Consider the following 18,181-nt stretch of genomic DNA (forward strand, 5'->3'; position numbering starts at 1 on the left):
TTCGTCTGGAAACTTCCGGTACGCGGATTAGACTGGTTTGCCTTCTCAAAAGCGCTTGCGCTTCTCACCACGGCCTCTATGAGAAAAATGGCAGGATATCGGTTTTGTGTGGCACTTGAAATAACTCGAATATATAGTACTTCTACGGTACACTGACATTTATTCGTCACTACTGTCAGAAGCCGTGTTGTTTCGGAATAATAACTGCTCACAAATGGTTTTGAAAAACCGGAGAATTTCCCAGACTAGTTCATATGAATAAACTCGTATTCCAGCCAAGGCACACCTTGGTATAGTGCGAAGTCGTCTAGTTATATGCTGGACTATCCCAGACTAACTTTTGTCAACGCGATGGCCCGTAGAAAATTAGTATCCCTGGACCTCTGGTTATAGTGAAGACACGAGTATAGCCCAATGTCACCTCTGGCTAACCGTTTCGCCTTGACAGTGGTTATTAGGAGTAGGTTTATACATAAGCGTGTCATTTAACCTTTGAGTGTGCCCCTTAATAAAATTAAGTCCAATTTAATCCATTGTATTCTTACTAAAAATGTGGAAATAAACGGTTTTGCATTAAGTTATCACTAATTTAGAACACGTAAACGCGTAATTCGACTTTTGAGCAAATGTATATGATACTATGGAGAGTTCTCTTTAATTTAATTTACGACGTGGGTTTATTTTGTACCATACCCTTATTTAATGAATGAGGATAGCCCTATGCAGCTTTTAGCAATATTCTAGCAATATAACGGCAGGGGGACACCAGAAATGAGCGTCACATATTGTGCCCATGTGGGAAATCGAATCTTCAGTGTGACGTGCGAACGCCTTAACCACTAGGATACCACCATTAGTCGCCTCATACGACAAGCATAGTGGCCTTTTGTGACAAGGACGGTTTGCTGAAGACCTATATTCTACCCCGGATCTTAATGGGTCAGTCCAGGAATATACTTCACTGAAAGTCAAGGATTCTTTAGAAAGGTATGGGGGTGGTTGATCGGGTGGTCAGACTCGCTGACCTGGTTGACACGTCATCGGTTCCCAGTTGCGCAGATCGATGGTCATGCTGTTGATCACTTGATTGTCTGGTCCAGACTCGATTATTTTCAGACCGCCGCCATATAGCTGGCATACTGCTAAGTGCGGCTTGAAATTAAACTCACTCACCTTCGTGGACTCCAATTAACGCATATGAGTGCGCCCAGGGCGAACCGCCACACAGTACTCCAAACCTTTGTCTACACCAACTACAACGTTTTTTGTCGGACCCATCATCTCACTAGTTTCATCCACCCCTAAAAGTACGCTGTTGCCATTTGCCTTGAAATTTGTGCTCGTCACGTGTCCATATGGTGATTCACCGACAAAACGTGGATTGTGATTTTAACTACAACTAAACTACCGACCAAAGGAAAGAATACACTCAAAACTGTACATTTGGCAAAAACAAACTTTATTAAAAAGCAGCTTATCTGAAAACAGTCGCCGAAACTGTAGAAATGACACAAAACACAACTATGATAGCCCGTCTTAAGACAAAATATCATGGAAGAGTGAGTGAGTTTAGTTTTACGCCGCACTCAGCAATATTCCAGCTATATGGCGGCGGTCTGTAAATGATCGAGTCTGGACCAGACAATCCAGTAATCAACAACATGAGCATCGACCTGCGCAAATGGGAACCGATGACGTGTCAACCAAGCCCGCGAGTCTGACCACCCGATCCCGTTAGTCGCCTCTTACAACAAGCATAGTCACCTTTTATGGTAAGCATGGGTTGCTTACCTATTCTACCCCGGGACCTTCACGGGTCTCATGGAAGAGAAAAAGAAGAAGAAAGTTGTTGTATTAATGTCACATATTTTCTATACAGAATATGTCGCCAATTCCAAGTGCAAGTTGGAAAATATTCGCCCATTTAGGCCAATGAGATACGAATGTAGCGTAGTAAATACGTTAGACAGACAGACAGACACAAGGCAGAATACCATGATTCAGTTAATTATTAAGATAAGGACAGCGTTTGAGCCACCTTCCGTACATGTAAAAACATCATGCAGCTAAGGCCTACTGGATGTCAACTTTCTATTCTTTACTCAACATTTCTGGGCTTTTCCCTTCCCTTGGTGAGGTATGATATAGCCGTATCGAATACGTATTGCTGGGTGCGGCGTAAAACGCACAAACAAACATCAAATATGTCACCGTTAACAAAAAACATTTCTTGTTTGTTTCATTTTAACCTCCATTTCCCCAACATGGTATATGCGGTACTTTGTTTTGTCCGGCAGTGTTTATGAAATGTATTGTGAATACAAGTGCGTACATGAATTTTCAGTGATCGGAATACACGAACTTGTTTCGAACAAATTAATCATGTGTTGAATACATGAGTAGTGTGCGATTTCAAGACATGGAACAAATGGATATATCACCCCTCGCACTAATGACAGCCTTAGAACAAAGAAGTTACAAAATACACAACAGATTGCACATGTGACATCTTCTCTCAGTCCAAATGAAACTCATCAAGTCACAAAACGTGATCGGTCATGCCTACTCCTCGGCATAAGTAGCTGACCATATTTCCTTTGAGTGCCCTTGCTTGTGGATGCATTACATGTACATTGCTTCTTTTTTGTTTTTGGTTAACTGTTAGGTACATGGTGTGAAGTGGCATCATATATACTATCCCATGAAAGAAACGCATCTGCGATTTGTATTTTTAAAAATCTACTAATTAGCTATTGTGTTCAAACAATCGTCAAATATGTGACAAAAGTGTTACACAATTTTACACAATTGCACAAGTAAAAGAAAATCGGTTTTACTTGAAAATTTTGATTTTGATGAGATTCCGTATAGGGATTAGAAAGGCATCGCCACAACGTAACAGAAATCACCTCCCAGTTGAAACTGTGCAGCCAAGAGCATTCACTGTCTGGCAATAAATATCCAGATTATTTTCAGAAAGTGGCATTCGTTTTGAAGTAATTTCAAGGTCAAATCACTACGTCTTGACTCTGCGACACGGAACATCGCCATTGAAAGAATGCATGTTGGAGATTACCAATCTTCTCTTGCCAGGCGTCTGAACGTTAGTCTGAGCAAGATATCATGACTTGCAGCTCGTTTCAACCAAACAGGTATAACAAAAGACCGTTCCCGTACAGGCAGAACCCAAGTTACCATTGCAGGCAAAGTTCGGTACATCCGGGTACTACAGTTGCGTGATCGTACAGCCACGGGTGAGAGAACAGCAGCGAGGGTGCCCGAACGTCAGAGGATATCCTGTCAAACTATACGGAACAGGTTGAAAGAGATTGGTATGAGAGCCAGGAAACCCGACGTGCTACGTCGTCGCCATCGAGCTCAACGTCTCCTTCATCTAAAAGTATCCACTTGGTTGTATAGACATTACCTTATTCTAAACAGGTGTAAAATTCCATGCACTAAAGTCGACGAGTCATACATGTTTGAAAATACAACATTTCGCAAAAGATTTCTCGTCTATGCGTTTCTTTTTTGGATAGTATATAAATGATACCAAATATAGCCGTTTTAACTTAAGCTAAGGGTCAGTCGTTGTAGGGGGCTTGTGACATGGTCGTTTGAGCCCTGTCCCGCTTGTGGACTCGTGACGTCATTGTGATTGACTTTTCAATTGAAATTCTCACGAACTGTTATGGTCTCATGATCCCTAAATTAAAGTTTGTATGTACTTTTGACATTGTTATCGCACTTATCAACTGGGATGATATTTTGACAATGCACAGTTTCTTTATGTGGCTAGTATATTACAAAAGGAGATCTCCAGAATTTCACCCTTTCATTTTCCAAAGATGAGGTAATCCTTTAAACTGAACACTTTCACACAATCTTGCAGAGTGACATACAGCAAGTCCCCGTCCATCCAGAGACCACGGGGGTCAACCAGGCCGTCGTCTGTGAGAAGGTCACGGACATACCTGCCCTTCTCCGTCAGCTGAATCACTTTGTGCGAGCCACCATCAACAAGTAAAATATCTCCCGTACTAGACGTCGTTACTCCCTGGGGCCACTGAAGGGCCCTGTCCCCCGTCAGGGAGTATGTGAATATCACCTCTCCTTCATTCGTCACAGACACAAGGGACCTAACTTTCCCTTGACTGACGACTAGGTTCCTGTCGCTGGTTACGTGGATACAGTCTGGGGAATATATCCTACCGGTGTGTATTGATCTGAGAACATTACCGGACATATCTATAATGTCAGCAGAGTACTGTTCCCCTACAGTGCCCACAGCGAGTTGAGATGGGGTGAGACAACCGAGGGCGTAATACTGCTTACAAGTCGTGATACATGATTCTACCTCTAGATTAGGGTTGAAGTGTATGAACACTATTCCATTACTCTGCGGGACACTCACTGCAATTCGATTGGCGTCTAATTTCGCAATCTGCCATGGCCTGTTATGAAACCATAGGTGTTGCTGAAATTGCTTATGTTTCGATGTAAAAACTGCTGTGGCGCTTTTGTTGTTGAGGTCTGTGACTACCGTTACGTTCATGTCATCAACTATCAAAACGGTGACATCTTTCAAATCAGGGCTCTCTTTAGCTTTCCACCTGTAGTCGATAATATGATGCAGAACAGACGACTTCCGGTCGTGTACATCATTGACCTTTGCCTCCAGCTGTAGTTGTTCAAGGCTCTGTGCTGAGTCTTCCACACCATGTTTATAGAAGACCCTTGCAGATGTTTGTCCATTGTCCAGGCCGACAATAATCCGTGAAGAAATCGTGTCTGCTGTAATTATATGAGACTTAATCACAAGTGGCAGTTATGTAGTATCTCGCATAACTCAGACACACTTTCATCAGCTATACAAAATAAGCGCATATTGCATACAAGCAAACGTTACATATTGCGAAGAAATATCTGCAACTGTTGCATTATTGCAATGTCGGTGGTTTATATCTTAACGTTACGCAATACTACTTCTTTGTACTCTCTGTGGACCTTTGTATTTAGATAAATATGAATGACGGGTCGGCTCAGAGTCAGTATCCTGTGTCTCATGGGGGGTGTCGTGTTTAAATGTAGCATGGTATCTCAGTATGAAACCAGAAATTAGAGCGAACTGGTTAAAGCAGCCACGCTCACACACACTCGCCACTGTACGGCTGAAATCACCTTAAATTCAACGTTCAACCCTATTTCATGCCAAAACGCCACGAAATCAGAACGTGAAAGTCCAGTTGAGTTCCATGCTGCCTCAACCATTACTGACAGATTCAAGTTTAACCGCAAGTATACATGCGAGGGCAAGAATAACCTGCGTCAACCAGGGAAAACGTAGGTCCCAAGGAAATGCTTGTCATAAGAGATGAATGAAGCGGAGATGGACAGATTTGTCTATCTGATTGAAACTATTTACAATTCTCCAATATAAAGCTTAGAGATATCATTAATATTACACATATGTCACTGACTCACCTAATGCTGATGGTCCAAAGTCGTCCAGTAACCCTTGTATGACAAAACTAGGTTTTAGCTGCCGGACCCAATCGCTGACACCCCTACTGGAAACGCCCACCTGCGACTGGCGTCTACATGTAGGACATCGGACGTGGCGAGTCTCTGATTGGGTGTGAATGTATTGCAGCAGGCACGACCTACAGAATGTGTGCTGGCACTGAAGGGTGGCCGGGTCGGTGAACACCCCCATGCAGATTGAACACGTGAGGTGTCTTTCCCTCAGTTTCTCAGCCATCTGAAGGTTAAACAGGAACGTTTCATATTGGACAATTAGTAGTGTGAGTGAATGGATTTTACGCAGCCGTTGTCAATATTCTAGCAATATTATGGAGGGTGAAACCTCAAATGGGCTTCACACATTATACCCATGAGGGGAATCGAACCAGCGTGTTCGCAGTGACGAGTTAAGGCTTTAACCACTAGGCTACCCCACAGCGCCATTAACCTAAGAGGACCAGTCGTGCAAGTCATTATGCTTATGGATGAACAGTCATGTACACCTAATTATGTTTTATGCATGATCCAAAAACATCTAAACATTTTTTTATTCAATTCATTAGCTAGGTGACGCTAAATATCTTCACGCAAAGGATCATTGTTAATGTGGAGTTTGAAAAAGATTATTAGTCACAATGTCAAAATAAACATATGAACCGGCGAGATCAGCAGTATTATTATTGCACGAAGTTCCTTAATGCCGGACATTTATATAAAAAGCTTTACGTATTCGTTTTATGAGTCTTCAGCAACATATACTGGGAACTAAGAGGCGCGAAAACAGATTGTTCTCAGTGTCGTCAATAATATATGTTATCTGTATGGATTTTTTACTTTGACTTGGTCACTACACCACTGCATTTCGAAAGCCCCTATTAAGCAGGAAAAACTTCCTAATATCACTTAATCCTTAACTTCCTCTATTTGTGATGCTTCTTCCTCGTCCTCTCTTCATTTCAACTCCATCCAAATCGTGTACAAACGATTCATACATTCCAGTTTCTGTATAACTTTTCATACAACTCATTCTGTTCATTACACTGTACTGTGACTTTGCAATACCAATTTCGTGATATTCCCCACGTTTGCATAATATTATGTATAAACGCTACAAAACTAATGAGTGACTTAATTAGTTTAGTTTTCTTGTTTGACGCACCATTCAACAATATTCCAGCTATATGGCAGCGGTCTATAGATAATTGAGTCTGGACCAGACAATCCAGTGATCAACAGCATGGGCACCGATCTGCGCAGTTGGGAACCGATGACATGTGTCAACCACGTTAGCGAGCCTGACCACCCGATCCCGTTAGTCGCCTCTAACGACAAGCAGAGTCGCCTTTTATGGCAAACATGGGTTGCTGAAGGCCTATCCCCTGACCTACACGAGTCACAAAACTAATCAGATGAAAACCGCATTTGCTTTAATACTCATCTATACTCTTTGCTCTAATACTTACCAGCCAACGCATTGCTCCAGGATATACGGTTTCTTCTATACTTTATATGAAATTAACCGTGTATTTCTACAAAATATCAATCTTATCTTGATAACACATACCGTAATGCTGAAATACTGCATTCTGCTATAGTTATCATTGTTTTTAGATAGCAATTGACGCTGCACATAGCAATTCTCAATATGTCTAGTCATTGTTTATATTCTCGAGCTGATATTTCTTAGAAGCATTCAATTTTTTAACATATATTTTTTAACTTTTTTTTCCAAGGTTTGTTACATTCTTCGCATTATTATCCCCCGGTGGAGACCGGGGCAAATATGTCATCTTTTGATGGCTGATTACCATCCGCCATAAAATAGTTGCAATATATAGGACCATGTTTCCTCCCTCCGTAGTTAATTTCCAGTCATGGTTATACCTTTGATGTGAAATGTCTTATACTGGAGAGAGATGGAGAACAGTAATTGCGATGCGAGTACCGAGGAAAAAAACCTCTAACAGACGGATGGATGGTCATCGTGATGCTATTGAACCCAGCAATCGATCCTCCAACACCCCCTAAATCATCTCACGTCCTTCTCACTAAATTTCATAATTTACTCAAGTTCCTCCAACGTTGCCTTCTAAAGGCTTTCCTTGTTTACAGACAGCCGCATAAAGCTGGAAGATTGCTCGACGTTAACAATAAACATAACATGTCTGAAAGATAATATTCCACCTACCTTATATCTTCAAATTGAAACTCTTCATTATTCCGAGAACAACCACTTTTTGAATCTACTCTTGTCATTTCCAGCTTCGATTAGTAATGCAGGAAAATATACAATAGGTTCAATAGCTTGACCAGCGCGTGTTTTGTTACACGTGACCATGTCACTTGGGTCAAGGGTCAAAGGAGAGGCTTCCGCCCATTTGGTTCTTTCATTGTCAGTTGTGGCATGTACCGATACAGTAAGTGGACACTCTAAAGATCAAACCCATCCATATGCTCGTATGTGTAGTGTCAAGGAAATTGCTCGGCTTTTGCACCCCTTTCGCATGTTATCAAGATATGAGTCTAGTGTTATGTCAAGATGTGAAGAATGTTAACAAACCTTTCGTATGGCCCTTAATATACTTTTTCACACTGAGAAGAACCAAGAAAAACTTTCCACGGAATATCTTTGTTACAGAGGTATTCCATAAAGACAATATCTGTAACAGGGATATTCCCGAGAAAGTTCCTAGTTACGGGTCTGTTTTAGTGTTCATCACAACCTACATCTGTAACAGGGATACTCCTGAGAAGGTTCCTAGTTACAGGTCTGTTTTTCCTGTTGATCACAACCTACATCTGTAACAGGGATATTCCAGAGAAAGTTCCAAGTTACAGGTCTATTTTACTGTTGATCATAAAAGCTGGGCATCTTCATTTTTTTATTTACGATTAATGATATTTAGGAGATGTATCGGAGTCAATCAATCAAACCTCAAGAACGTCCTGGCTAGAGATCCGTTTTGCTGTTGAACATAATCTATATCATACACATGTCAATGAAGCAAATTAACGAAATCTCCGGAATGATGGGAAGTCACTCAACAAAATTGTTCGTAAAGTTTAACATATCTTCGAGGCTTTCGAACCCATTGTAAAACCTGCATTGAAAAGCAGTGATCGAGCCAGTGCGATGCATGTGATGGGACCCGTATATTAACAGTCGACACAACACATCAAAAGTAATATGTAAACCTTCACCCAACACTACCCTCTAAGAACCGCCTCAACTTCAGCTTCCGTCATTCGTTTGATAAAATTTCAAACCTTGACTCCGATTTTAGAAAATTGAAGTTTGAAACACCTTGCTCGAACTTTATCTTCAAAGACAGAAAAGTAACAGAGGTTACATATGATATGAAAAGACACCATAACATTTGTCACGTTACACGACGTACAGATCACGGCGCCAAAGACGGCTGGGACATCTGTGTTTCTTGTTCACTGGACCCACTCTATCCTCCTATAGTATATATCCTCTTTTGATAATTATCTTCCTTTCACATAAGAGCATGCGACGCAAACATGGCAGCTACAGGATATATGGCCCCAACCGGTGCCAAACCTATATATCTCCTATTACAAGCAGCCACACGAACACAAATGCATTCGCGTTGTTGTGTTGTCTGTCGGGTAGTATCTGATACATATAATTTTAACATAAAATAGTTCCATTTATACTGAAAGGGAGCCTCGGTGAAATGGGAGATTCGGCATGTACCTGTGTAAATCTAAACATTCATGTAGGGCTTTTGCAGAAAGGGTTGGGCAGAAGGGTTCAGAGACTACGAGACTGACTCTTGAACGCGAAAACTGAATCTATTCCACCTTACCTTCCAAAGTACTCCTCGGATGACCGTCCAGTACAAATGAGTACAGAATATCACAGAACGTATTGCGTTTGTAATATGAGTAATGGTGACACAGTTGTGCGCTGAGAACTGAAACCGGAGCTTACAGCACGGAGATTTGGAGACACAAAACATATATATCTGTTTCCTGTAAGTTGGGCAATGTACATTTATATTGAAATTTAAAGGTCACATGCAACGTAAAACACAACTTTGCAGATTCTGGTACCTTTCGGTGTGCACTTACCGGAACAAATCATAAAAAATGCCAATTCAACCTATAAAGTTGAAAAAAACGCGATGAAAAAAAGCCCGCGAAATCGGAGTTCAAACGTTTCTCTAAATTCCCCCCAGCGCTGGGGGGAAAACTGGTTTCAACAGCTGTGCTGCGCTGCGCCCATAACGCATGCGCAGTGACTAGGTTCGCGGAGCTTGAAACAGTATGCATGCCCAGCGTCTGAGGTCGTGAGCAGTAGTCTAATCTTGGTTGTGTACACAAACAAGTAAATAATCTACTCGTTACGTAAAACAACTTGTTGATTGTGGTAAGCAGTCTCTGTCACAGAGAAAGCTCAGTGTCTGGTTTATTCACACCTATATGTCTGTCTGCCTGTCTGCTAAAGACAACATGCAATACACAGCTTCAATCATTGACCACGTGCAAATTGAACTCAACACCTATCAGGCTATACGACATAAAGAAAATAAGTTGATTCATGACACGTGCAACCAAGTCCCGTGTCTGCCACATCATGTAATTAGGCACGTGTGATACACATAACATGTTTTTATGTCTGTGGGTTGCAAACAAACTGCATCCATTTTTTTTCGGATGACTGGATCTGACGGAAACTTGTGCAAACTCTTGTCAGTTTCAAGTCCTGCTTTGTACTTGGACGAGATTCCAGCCACCCAGTAGTTTACCATCTCTACTGACATTTTTATTGGATCGAGCGCAAATTCAGAGAACATGTATTTTCTAAACCCAACATCTCTATATACATTCTTCATGGATAACGACTTCTTTTCGTGTATATGATTTTGTTTGACAACAGTATATGAATCCATACTGAAACGACGCATCAAGTACACAAAAAGAAGTTGTTATCCACAAAGATTCTTACTTTCTTGTGACTGGCTATACTTCTAAAATGCCCATCAAACAGATAATCTTTCTGTACACACAATGAACCCTCAGCACATCAGCAAATGAAACAGCCAATCGGAAGCCGTCGTTACACTTGAGAGCATATCCACCCGCTATGACCGGGTTCGGTCTCCCGAGGGCTTCGTTTCGGGGGAAGTAAGCCCAAGTACAAAATACTGCACTTTTGAATCGCGATTGTACGGTTATAATTGTGTTTATTTGTTTTTTTAAAAGCAGCAATGTATATTATATGTCATGAATAAGTGATAAATGTGTTTTAATTATGTTTGATTTTTTGGTTGCATGTGACCTTTAAGGTTATCCTGTATTAAGATGTATAGAAACCAATGACTGAAATGGAAGAATACATTTGTTTCTGACCAGTGAACCCTCAGAACAAACATGGCACGGCTGCAGTGAAGTACTGTGTTTGTATTGTCCAGTGTTCCTTTAGAGGGACGATGGGGTAGCCCCGTGGTTAAAACGTTCGCTTGCCACGCCGAAGACCCGGGTTCGATTCCACACGTGGCTTCAATGTGCGAAGCAGATTTCGGGCGTTCCCCGCCTTGATATTGCTGGAATATCACTAAAAGCGACGTAAACAAAACTCACTAACTCAATATCCGTCAATAATAAAAACTGAGTTTACGTACATGTGCAAACTTGTCCCATCGTTGTGGCAGGGATAATCTACAACAGGGGTTGGTCGCTCGCTTGCTTTCGTTACCATTTGTACTAATTAACGTGTGCCTTGTCATGCTCCAACACACTCAGTGACTTGGCTCGTTCCCAGCGCAAACTCAGCTGTGTTTAACCAGGGATACTCTATAACAGGGATTGGTCACTCGCTAGCTTTCCTTACCATTTGTACTAATTAACGTGTGCCTCGTCATGCTCCACTGCACACGTCGACTTGGTTTGTTCTCAGCGCAAATCGGCTGCGCTTAACAGTATTTCAACCATGATTACACGATGCCATTTAGAAAGTGGTCAAATGCAACATATGTCATATTTGGGATTTCACTTTCTTAGTAAAGTACACATTCTAGTACTTTTTTCGGTTTAGTCCCATCCGGGATTCGAACCCGCACCCTCAGAGTCAGGCACCTAATCGCCAGCACACAAAGTCAGCCGCCTAGCCCGCTCAGCCACCGCGACTTCCACAAAAAATGAAAGTCGGACAACTGGTAGTCTAGACTGCGTACTTTGTGTACCCCTCTGATGAGTGTAAATTGGCACGGCTCCCACGGCCGAAAGCTATGATTACACGATGCCATTTAGAAAGTGGTCAAATGCAACATATGTCATATTTGGGATTTCACTTTCTTAGTATGTTGCATTTGACCACTTTCTAAATGGCATCGTGTAATCATAGCTTTCGGCCGTGGGAGCCGTGCCAATTTACACTCATCAGAGGGGTACACAAAGTACGCAGTCTAGACTACCAGTTGTCCGACTTTCATTTTTGTGGAAGTCGCGGTGGCTGAGCGGGCTAGGCGGCTGACTTTGTGTGCTGGCGATTAGGTGCCTGACTCTGAGGGTGCGGGTTCGAATCCCGGATGGGACTAAACCGAAAAAAGTACTAGAATGTGTACTTTACTAAGAAAGTGAAATCCCAAATATGACATATGTTGCATTTGACCACTTTCTAAATGGCATCGTGTAATCATAGCTTTCGGCCGTGGGAGCCGTGCCAATTTACACTCATCAGAGGGGTACACAAAGTACGCAGTCTAGACTACCAGTTGTCCGACTTTCATTTTTGTGGAAGTCGCGGTGGCTGAGCGGGCTAGGCGGCTGACTTTGTGTGCTGGCGATTAGGTGCCTGACTCTGAGGGTGCGGGTTCGAATCCCGGATGGGACTAAACCGAAAAAAAGTACTAGAATGTGTACTTTACTAAGAAAGTGAAATCCCAAATATGACATATGGAGTATTTCAACCAGTTTACTGTCGGAAACTATCGGCATCTCCCGGAGTAATACTCGGTAAATTGGAGTAGGCTCCCCTGAATGTTGTCACAACAAGCTGGTTACACTTCCTGTCGCCGAATGATGCATGTGTGGATTAATGAGAGGACTTGAGAATGTGTTTACACATTGCCTTGTTCAAAGACTCTCTGTTTATGTGACAATTTTGATACAGCGTTCGAAACGATCGCCAGCCCAGAGGCCCAGCGTCGGTTGTTAATGTATCAGGCCAACAGTTTCAGTTATCTGCAGGCCCATGTGGTCTTCTGTCAATTAGATCTCATTTCTTTTCAACTAGCATCGTGCCCATAATTTGTATTAATGTTCAGGAATTATCCTTGATCCCTCATGTTAGGATAACTTCCAGTTTCACTTCATAGTATTATATATTCAGTGCCGCATAGGAATGTCAGCAGTCTATAACTAATGTAAACTTCTCTGTGCTCCATACACTTCACTAATGGATTTTGTAGGGACTGTGAAACTCTCTACAATGAAGACTATTTTGTTTTTGTTGGTTTGATTTCAACAAAATGGGTATGCAGACTTTAAAGACTGCAAGTGGCAGCAAGCCCTGATGGCCAAATGGCAAACTAAAGGTTATTATGTTATTATATGTATTTGAAATGACCTGTTACACAATTAAAATGTCTCATTATGTTTCAGTGGTTTTCTGTTTGTGTGGAATGCTTAGGCTGCATAAAAATATGTTTCTCAGGCACATTCTTTTCAAAAGTGACGAGTAAGACTTTGATTTTTAATTTTTGATAGAAAAAATGTGACGAGGGAGGAACACATTTTTATTTCTTTTTCCTTCAGGAATACAGTTTGGAAAGTTAAGCACATGTTAATGAGTTGTAGATTCAGTCACTCTCATTCTTACAGACACTCAGTCTATAATGGACAAATGGACGGTCGTGGCAAAGTCGAAATTATTTTTTTTAAGAGGGCAGTTAATGAAGATGACCAGATGTCTTCCTGCATGTGCGCAATTGCATGGATACTGACAGAATGTCAACTGACACAGTCACTCCCCCCCCTAAAAAAACAGAAAGTTTAAAACCATCACAAAGCGTTAAAAAGTCCTTTGCAGTTTTGTCAAATATCAACAATAGTTTCAGAACTAAAACATTCAAGCATCAAAGGCATCCATGGCAGATTAGAACAGATCAGATACCTCACACTTTCACCAGATAGAATATTCCCCTCAATACTTAGAGGTGTATTTGAAAGAAATGAATTTTAGGACGACTAAACACATTCAAACATTGGCTTGTAGTAATGAGTGATCAGATCAGATCAACGATATGTCATATTTTTCACACACATGAAATACTTGTGAATGTATACACCCTACCAATTATTTTTTTAATTCATAAAATCATCACTATTACTTCCAAACACCTCTCACCAGATGGAACTTTTTTCCCTAACAGAAATTAAAGGTGTGTGTGAAAGAAGTTTTTTGAGCAATAACTAGAAACACTCAAAAAATGCTGTGTAGTATTTCAATGGCGGATCAGAACAGATCAGCGAGATTACACGTTTTTCACACACCTCAAATAAATCCTAACAATATGTTTAGATTATCAAATTATAAATATTACCTGCAAACACCTTTCGGGTCATTGTATATTCCCCTCATAAATATTTAAGGTGCATGTGAAAGAGGTTTTGGAGCAATAACTAGAAACACTCAAAGTTATACTATTTCAATGGCGGATCAGAACAGATCCGCGAGATGGCACATTTTTCAACACCTCAAAAACACCCTACCGATTTTTTTTAAATTATAAAATTAGCACTATTACTTCCAAACACCTTTCACTAGATGGTATGTTCCCCTAATGGAAATTAAAGGTGTATGTGAATGAAGTTTTTGAAGCTGAAACAAAAGCACTCAAACAACGCCGTGCAATATTTCAATGGCGGATCGGATCAGGTCGGCGAGATGGCACATATTTCACACACCTCAAGTACGTCCTAACAATTTATTTTAGATTATGAAACTATCACTATTACCAGCAAACACCTTTCGCCTGATGGTAAATTCCCCTCATAAAAATTAAAGGTGTATGTGAAAGACGGTGTTGAGCAATATCTAGACACACTTCAAACAACGGCGTGTAGTATTTCAATGGCGCATCAGATCAGATCGGCGATCTGCCACATTTTTCACACCCCCCAATTAAACCCCAACATGTTTTTAAGTCACAAAACTATCACTATTGCTTGCAGATACCTTTCAACTAAAGGTATAATTTCCTGCTAAAACATAAAGGAATGTGTGAAAGAAGCTTTTATTGACGAAACTCAGTCTATCTTCGCTGTGTACCGATAACTGAAGCCAGAGAGTTACAAGATGCCAACTTGAAACTTTACTACAAACATACTTTCTTATACTGACACTAATTACAAATATGTGACTAGAACTGAAGTAACAGAACAGGTGACTTATGTTCTACGTGTAGGATCCGAGTTGTCACAACGCTCAGCGAATGTAATCAGCTGTTGAAAATGAACCGAGCTCAATCTTTAATACTAAGCTGCCGCCATATTGTCTCCACTGGTCACGTGACAAAGCGAGACATACGTTCAGCGCTTTTTCGAGGAGTTTCCACTCCCCTCTCTATATAGGCTCCCTGGTTTAACAGAACTCCAGCCAGTTTATTGTATCAGTCGGAATATCACAATGAATTAATGAATGAATTATAGTAAGAAGAACAAGAATTATGTGAATGAATGAAAGAAAGAAAGAAAAAGAATAAAAGAAAGAAGTATACGTGAATGAATGAAAGAATAAATGATACTCCGCGACCTTCCCTCCCCAAACATGTCAAAAGTATCGTGTTAACATCAGCTGTCCTTTAAAAACTCTACTTGGAGACATTTTTGTTTACATTAATAATCAATTCAGATATCTTAGTGCATGTGGGGAATGGACTGGACTGGAATGGACATAACAAAATGTTAACTGACACTGTCACACACCCAAGAACAGAGAGTGTAAAACTGTCACAAAGCGTTCTAAACACCTTTCCAGTTTGGTCAAATACTACGATCAACAAGAAAGAAAGAACTATAACCTTCAAACATCACAAGATTGGCGATATGTCATATTTTTCACACACCTCAAATACACCCTAACGTTTTGTTTTATATTATGAAACCATCACTATTACTTGCAAACACATTTCCCCTGAAAGTATATTCCCCTCATATGAATTAAAGGTGTATGTGAAAGAATGTTTTTGAGGAAATTACTAGGAATACTCAAACAACAACGTATAGAATTTCAATGGCGGATCAGAACAGATGGGCGATATGTCATATTTTTCACACACCTCAAATACACCCTAACGTTTTGTTTTATATTATGAAACCATCACTATTACTTGCAAACACATTTCCCCTGAAAGTATATTCCCCTCATATGAATTAAAGGTGTATGTGAAAGAATGTTTTTGAGGAAATTACTAGGAATACTCAAACAACAACGTATAGAATTTCAATGGCGGATCAGAACAGATGGGCGATATGTCATATTTTTCACACACCTCAAATACACCCTAACATTCTTTTTTAAATTATGAAGCTGTCACTATTACTTGCAAACGCGCTTCACCTGATAGCATATTCCCCTCATAAGAATTAAAGGTGTGTGTGAAACGTGTTTTTCAAGAATAACTAGACACACTCACACAACGGCGTGTAGCATTTCAATGGCGGATCAGAACAGATCGGCGATATGTCATATTTTTCACACACCTCAATTACACCCTATCAATTTTATTGTTAACTATCACAATTACTTGCAATACCTTTCAACTAAAGGTATGTGTTTCAATTCTGAAAATTAAACGAGTTTGTGAAAGAAGTTTTTATCGGCATAATTTAGTCTATCTTCGCGGTGAATCGAGAATAGAAGCCAGTGAGCTTTAACATACCAACTTGCAACTTTACTACAAATCTACTGTCTTAATACGTACACTAATACCAAATATTTGACTTCAACTGAAGTGTGAAAAACAGTTAACTTTTCTTCAAATCCTGTAGGATTGCAGTTGTTAAAACACTCAGCGAATCTAGTCAGATGTTGTAAATACACCGGGCTCAGTCTTAAATACTACGCTTCCGCCATATTGGCTACACTGGTTACGAAACGACCCGAGGCATACGTTCAATGGCTTTTCGGGGAGTTTCTTCTCCCTCTATATATAGGATCCGTGGTTATGTCTGAAGCATCACTGTCACAGGGTTCAATTTTAACTTAGGCTTTCACACGAAACATTGAAAGTCTTTGAGATGACTTTCCTGAAACACACAAAAGAGCTTCAGTGCAAATTACAACTAATTTATCCGGTAATCATCAGCAATTTATCGGCAATTGTTTGTTTAAAATCGTCTTATCCAGAAATTCAAACACAATATGGATACTTCTCGTGATAATCGTTGTGTTAACTGGAAAACGAAACCTTCGGGCGGGAAGTCATTAAAGCCGGAACAAAACACACACTCATGTTTCTGGCGAATCCGTGCTGTTCAGTACAGCGACTGTTACTGCGTCATCCACGACATGCCATTACGCGAATGCCTGCAATATTTCTGTGCACGTCGTATGATCGGGAAACTGGTTCGTTCATTTCATCAGACCGAGACAGTTTTGTCAACAATGCCGACATCCAAAGTTAAATGATCCATGTCTGGAATAAAACACATGGGCATTCTTAGAAACGAATTTCAGGTAATCTCCATTCCAAACTACGAACTTGTGACAAATGTTACAGGACTGGTTTGTTTGTTGTTGACGTTTTCATGCTTTATATCACACTGCGTTCTTGTTTATTTGGTGAAGACCATTTCTGGTGTACCCTCTCATGATATTGTTTGAATGTTGCTAAAAGCGACGTAAAACGTAACTCACTCATTATTTACACTTGTAAGCCTCAACGCAGCCTGTCACAGTGAGGAACTCCAGACATTGTACCCGTAAGGAATAGAACGTCACGAAGGTACGAGGCGTATTTAAATGGGGCTTTTTTGCGTTGCGAATAACTGGTGTTTCTTGAACAAAGGCGAGATAGCGGTAGTTTCATTCCGCCCTAGTCTGTCGTACAGACCCTGAAGTATATATAGCCAAGAAAGCCCACACAAGTCTAGAAAATGTGGCAAGTCTAGATTTCCTTAGCTCTGAAAATGAAGAGTGAGTGAGTGAGTGAGTTTAGTTTTACGTCGCACTTAGCAATATTCCAGCTATATGGCGACGGTCTGTAAATAATCGAGTCTGGACCAGACAATCCAGTGATCATGAGCATCGATCTGCGCAATGGGGAACCGATGACATGTGTCAACCAAGTCAGCGAGTCTGACCACTCGATCCCGTTAGTCGCCTCTTACGACAAGCATAGTCACCTTTTATGGCAAGCATGGGTTGCTGAAGGCCTATTCTACCCCGGGACCTTCACGGGTCCGGAAAATGAAGAAAGTCTCAGGGCTCCATTTCATTATATTTTTTTTTTCACTATGAACGGTTTTTCAGTAAAATATGTTCATTTCAGAGACTAGCTGTTAGTCTAATTCCGCCCATACAGAGACGGTAAATCATGACCGGACATCCAGAAACGTTTGAGTCAGAAAAACATTATTGCATAGTTTCGGTATGCGGGAGTTAGGTTGAGAACAATATTTTATG

At 40.7% G+C, this 18,181-nt stretch overlaps 1 protein-coding gene across 2 annotated transcripts; it reads right to left on the reverse strand.

The window, feature by feature from the left end:
* Positions 1-1,444: 1,444 nt before the first annotated feature.
* On the reverse strand, positions 1,445-9,451 carry LOC137284528 (uncharacterized). 2 transcript variants are annotated; one of them, XM_067816362.1, is made up of 3 exons: positions 9,357-9,451; positions 5,485-5,761; positions 1,445-4,794 (listed from the first exon to the last, which is right to left on the reverse strand). In XM_067816362.1, exons 2-3 carry the CDS (start codon positions 5,759-5,761, stop codon positions 3,836-3,838), a joined length of 1,236 nt encoding a protein of 411 aa, XP_067672463.1. In that variant the 5' UTR covers positions 9,357-9,451; the 3' UTR covers positions 1,445-3,835. The 2 variants fall into 2 exon arrangements, with proteins under 2 accessions (XP_067672463.1, XP_067672464.1); XM_067816363.1 differs by lacking the exon at positions 9,357-9,451 and adding an exon at positions 7,712-7,801.
* Positions 9,452-18,181: the final 8,730 nt, after the last annotated feature.

This window comes from Haliotis asinina, chromosome 5 (assembly GCF_037392515.1).
Source record: "Haliotis asinina isolate JCU_RB_2024 chromosome 5, JCU_Hal_asi_v2, whole genome shotgun sequence".
Taxonomy (NCBI): domain Eukaryota; kingdom Metazoa; phylum Mollusca; class Gastropoda; order Lepetellida; family Haliotidae; genus Haliotis; species Haliotis asinina.

Bases quoted from the DNA above. Each gene is read 5' to 3' on its own strand.
- LOC137284528 (XM_067816362.1), bottom strand. From the start codon at position 5,761: ATGGCTGAGAAACTGAGGGAAAGACACCTCACGTGTTCAATCTGCATG. The intron at 4,795-5,484 runs GTGAGTCAGTGA...ATATAATTACAG, and splicing joins CTTTGGACCATCAGCATTAG to CAGACACGATTTCTTCACGG.